Below are 5,351 nucleotides of genomic sequence, written 5' to 3' on the forward strand. Positions count from 1 at the left end.
GGTTTAGTAGTTGATTCAAAGTTTGTTTTGTTAGTAGATTTCTTACATCAAGATATGTGTACAGATGTGTTGTATTGCAGTGTCTGACTCATACTAAAAATGGGAATTACCCTCTCACTTTTTTTCCTTTTTAATGTGCAAATGGGACACATTTTCACTAGCTTCATAAATCCTGGCTCCTACGCACAAACTCACTTACCTATATTCATCTAGCCAATGGAAAAGAAAAAGGGTTACTCATTAATCCATGAAATAAAGCTTTCCAAACTGAAATGCGTGGTTTTCTTCTTATCTGTCCATAAAATGTTAATAAATAGGTAGAGTACTTGAGGACAGCTAAATTAATTCAACTCATCAGAGAACACTTAAACATCTGCAGATATGAAACTGTTGTTTGCTTGCTTTTTGTTTTCTGCCTTTTCATTCAGTTTGATAAACACTACACCCATTAATGGTGCTGTTTTGTATGAGGAAGTCATTAAGAGTATAGACATTCTGAATAAAAATGTAAAAGTGGTAAGTACAATATGTATGATATTTTTGATTATAAATTACTACTTTGTTATTATGTGAAAACTCACATTTCTAGAATACTGAAAACTGAAATGCTAAACAATGTATGAAATTGCAAACAATAATATGTGTTTACTTTTGCATTTATTTAGGGTATGCAACGTCTACATTCACCCAGAAATATTCGGGTAAGACTTTATCAAAATTTGCTATAACTTGTTTTGTTATAGGCACATATAAAATCTTTTGAACAGTATATATCACAAAGTATAAGAGTCTGAAGTGATAGATATTTACAACATATCTTACTAAGTCATCATTGTATGGTTGTACTTTATTAGACAAATGGCCCTGGTAGAAACTCCTAATTAATTAGCACTGTGGCTCATAAAGTTTGCCTTCATGCAGTAAATAATTCCATGTAACAAGAATTCTGAACCAGATTAAAAACATTTACTAGATGTTTTGAACATCTGGCTCATAGATAATTAAATGTAGCAGAATAACATTGCACCATAAATCTTCAAATTTCCAGTTAACATCAACAGAAATATTAAAAGAATATTTCTGAAATCTGACATATGCAAAATCATTCACTGACATTTCAGTAGTAGATGGCAATTGCTTTAGATTCAGAATTGTAATCTAATGACAAGTTAAACAAACAAGATAAAGAACTTCCACTCACCTATTCCTTCTGTTTTAGTACATTCAACATTACAGATTTGTTAATTTTCGTGCTAATATGAGCAAAATATATATTCCACTTCTTTGCTTGATGTGCTTCTTTTTTTAACATAAGAATCTCTAATCAGAACCGCATTCTCTGAATGATCCAATGTTTGCATTAAATAGTCTTGTTTATCACTTTTTAAAAATTGCTAGTGTTCCACAGACAAAACAACTAAAGCTAGCAACTAATTGCTTAATCATTACTTCTCAACAAATATGTCAGCCAAATTCAGGAAATTAGTGGTTTCACACACATGTAAGCATCTTTTAAAGACCTGACCAACTTTTCTTCAGCACAGTAGAAACTTCCTGGAGTATTATTTTAATGTAGCTGTACTCTTTTCAACAGCTCAACTATTATGGCAATAGCAAACAAGTTCATACCATTGCTCAAAAACTTACATGGACACAATATATCTGTGAAGTCACAAAACTTGATCTCAACCTTTGAGAGGCTTTAGTTTTATTTTTATACAGATGCAATGACTTCCAAATTAGATTATTTCAATATTGTCCACATGGAACTATTTTTAAAGACAGTATGAAAAATACAATTGGTTCAAAATGTGGAATGTTTATATGAAGATACTCACCATTGTGCATTGATGATGTTACCTAGTTTGGGTAATAAAAGGTCTGCAAGAAAACAACTGAGCTCAGAGAGCATAAGGACCCCTAATATAATTCTGTTTCATGAGAGTCCCCCCGCCCTCCCCGCCAATTCAGTTTCAAGCCAAAAATCATATTATCTTTTATCTTTTTGACATTGCTTTTCATCAGTGAACATGATTTACTAGAGTAAACAATAGGGAACTATTTGCTTATGTGCTATGCTACTACCCCCACCTAAGTTTTAAAATAGGTTCCTTCAGAAGTTATTTTTTTAAAGTTTTGTTAAGAAAAGGATATGGTAAAAAGGATAATTTGTTAAAATCAAGATTTTATTGAGATAATATCCCTAAACGCTGACCACAACAATTGTATAACTCATCTGTGTACATTTACTGTGCTGTGACATAACTGCTGAGTCAGTTTTTAGCCCATCTAAATCTAATTGAAGAAGCTTATATAGGTGAAGTTTTACATGATAAATATACAACTGTTTATGATCCGAGAAGTAATTAAAATATTCTCAGTTTATCTGGAAGATGGAAAGTTTGGAACTAATTTTTCTTTTCACCAGATAAATTAAATTGATTATAATATAGCAGGTGACAGAAAAATAAATTTAAGTACTGATATATTGTCCCTAGAGTTTTTAAAAATGTATATGTGTAGAATTTCTTAACTTCCTTATCCTAGCTTAAAATAGAAAATGGAAATAGATACTCTTACTTTACATTACTAATCTAAATAATTACTACAGATAAATATGGCTACTCTTGCAATCTCTGGAGAATTCCTGGATCCTTTAAAGAGCAATGCATACTTAATATATTTGTAGTCTTCTGAACTCTGAACATCTTTTCTCAATTTCCAAAGCACTGCACATCCCTACTAGATGTTAAACTTTATATTTTTACAATATTCAGTGATAATAAAGCAAATTTGCAGTCCTGTGCCTTACAAAATGTCTGCTACTTCTTGGAAATAAGAGTTTTATTTTTTATCCAAATGCTAAATGTTTTTCCTTAAAGTACCATAATACTATCTATTAAATATAAACATCATATAATAAGTGATATGAGATGCCAACCAAAGCATCAGGAGAGGAAGAAGTCTCATAGATGCCATCTTGCAGCACTGCAAAACAGAATATAAGTTTTAAAGTGTGATAGTAGTGGGAAATACTTTTGACTTTTTTAATGCCGATTATGGAGACATTCAGTAGAACCCTTATTTATTTTGAACGATTTCTTTCAAATATAATTGATCATAGGCAAATCTCTTAAAATTAAATTTTAAATTATCACGCAAACATCAGAAGTAGGAAAAAATACCTTTGAATATTGAAAAAAATCGCTTCTTACTACGCACAGTAATAATCACATTTGCTCAAAAAAATTGGAAGCTGTTTGTGAAGAACATCTATGAAGTTGCTTATTCTATTGTTGAAAATGTATTGTTCAGAAAGATCATGCAACACTGATTTATGTGGTTTTTGTTCCAGGAGCCTTGCTGCTGGTCTGCATTTAAATGCTTTGTAAATGAAACCTTACTTTTAAAGCCAGCGCATAGTCAAAATGAGAAAGTTTTCAACATCACTCTTTCTCGCATCCAATTTTCTCAGCGTAATGTTCAGCTCTTACTTTGTAACTCTGAATCTGATTGTGACAAGGTATGGTTTATGTTTACTATATATTTTATAATAAATTGGTTAACAGTTTCACAGACAACAGATATATTCTTCTTAAACCCACTATATTATAAAAGGAAAGTTTCTTTGAATTTAAGTTCAACTGCTATCAATACAGGTTTCTTGGCACCAATATGCAAAAGGTTTTTCCTTGCTTTTGGTTGGTGTGTTTTGGGCTATTGGATATCTGCAATATCAGCAAACATGCAAGCAACCATGAGATCACTATTAACACATGGTTACTACTAATTTGTGAATATATTTCAAAAGCGTTATTAATTAATTAGCTCTATTTGGTGTGGCACAAGAGGCTTGTTTATACTATTATGTAAATGTTAAAAAAGGAAACCTTCAAAACATGAGACTTTTTATGGATACAGAAAGCCTGGCCTTAGGCAAATTGGTATAACTCAAGCTAAATCAATATAATATTGTTATGCAAAAGAATAATCTTATGAAAATGCTGAGAACTATGTTATAATTTTATAAGCATCTCTGGTATTAAGCATATTTTCAACATACTGTACAAGTTCTATTAACTAGAGATTTTTCATTTAAAAAAACCTTTTTGAATGCTACAATCCAACAACAATGCTTGTATTATAAGAAATTTTACTTTCTAAAAATATCCCAGACATATTTTATTGCTGAGCACTGTATATGAGCTAACAAATTGACATTGTGAATCATGTTTTCATTCCCAAAACTTGGTAGTAGAATCTATTCCAACTCTTCCCAAAATTTATTTTAGTTTTTAAATCAAGCATCTGATTTTATGTAAAAGAAAAGGGGATTTGCTGTAAATCTTTGACATGCTATATATAGTCATGCTTTCATGTGTCCTAGAAATTGGCCATTGTTTTTAATGTCTGGTTCGATTCTGGATCTTCTAATAGTCATTAGATCTACAGAAAGCTACAGAAAGATACTGTAATATTTCTAAAGATTAATGCTGGGAAAGGATATCACACAGTTGATGTTAGAAAACAATGAATGAATGATATTGAAATGGAGCCATTTATTTATGGTTGTATTTGCCAATTATAATACAAAAGTATTATTTTCTTAAATCTGCAAAAATATTGTGTTCCAATGAGTTACAGTATATTGATTTATGTTACCCAATACTGTTAATAAGATGCCATTTTATTTGTCTTCCAGAATTGTTTTCCTTGTGCGAATTATCCAAAGCAACCAGAAACAGAATTTTTGGAAGACTTTAAAACACTGCTACAAAGGGTAATTATTTATTTTTATTCTTATTGACATTTTCTCTTACAGTTTTTATGTGAATAATTTTGTCATGGTGATTTAACATTTTAAATCATTTTTTATGTTTTACAGCTCTTTCGAAGTACTTTTATGAAACCTACAGACAACAGAAGATCTACTCCTTAAATTTTCATTATTATAGACCATTTGTTGTTTCAAGTTGAGGGCATGGTTGTTGTTCTTTTAATTATCTGAATAGAATTTTTTCAGGGTTTTCCACATCAGTGTGAGAAAAAATCTGCAGCTTCCTAAGAGGAAGAGAAATACTTCATGCATACGCTTCCATGAAGCACCCCCTTTTAAGGATCTAACATGTACATCAAAATTATAATAAAAACTGAACATTTGAACTCATTGAAAATAAATTCGGTTTCACGTATATTTTAAAACTTGGATTAATTTATCATTCTATGGAGATATTGTATTTCCTTTTTTAATGTATTGAATGTATCTGTTCAATATCTTGAACAATAAGCTATGCAAATATTGTGTCTTGTATTGGAATTCACCTATAAAATTGATCATTTTTTGTACAAAG

The 5,351-nt window shown here is 30.5% G+C and overlaps 1 protein-coding gene across 1 annotated transcript; it reads left to right on the forward strand.

Moving 5' to 3' along the window:
- The first annotated feature begins 248 nt into the window (after nucleotides 1-248).
- IL21 (interleukin 21) lies at nucleotides 249-5,126 on the forward strand. Its single transcript, XM_087936836.1, has 5 exons — nucleotides 249-516; nucleotides 666-701; nucleotides 3,356-3,523; nucleotides 4,703-4,780; nucleotides 4,886-5,126. Exons 1-5 carry the CDS (start codon nucleotides 382-384, stop codon nucleotides 4,937-4,939), a joined length of 471 nt encoding a protein of 156 aa, XP_087792962.1. The 5' UTR covers nucleotides 249-381; the 3' UTR covers nucleotides 4,940-5,126.
- Nucleotides 5,127-5,351: the final 225 nt, after the last annotated feature.

Source organism: Pseudonaja textilis, chromosome 6, assembly GCF_049901715.1.
Source record: "Pseudonaja textilis isolate UNSWEBS1 chromosome 6, rPseTex1.2, whole genome shotgun sequence".
Lineage (NCBI taxonomy): Eukaryota > Metazoa > Chordata > Lepidosauria > Squamata > Elapidae > Pseudonaja > Pseudonaja textilis.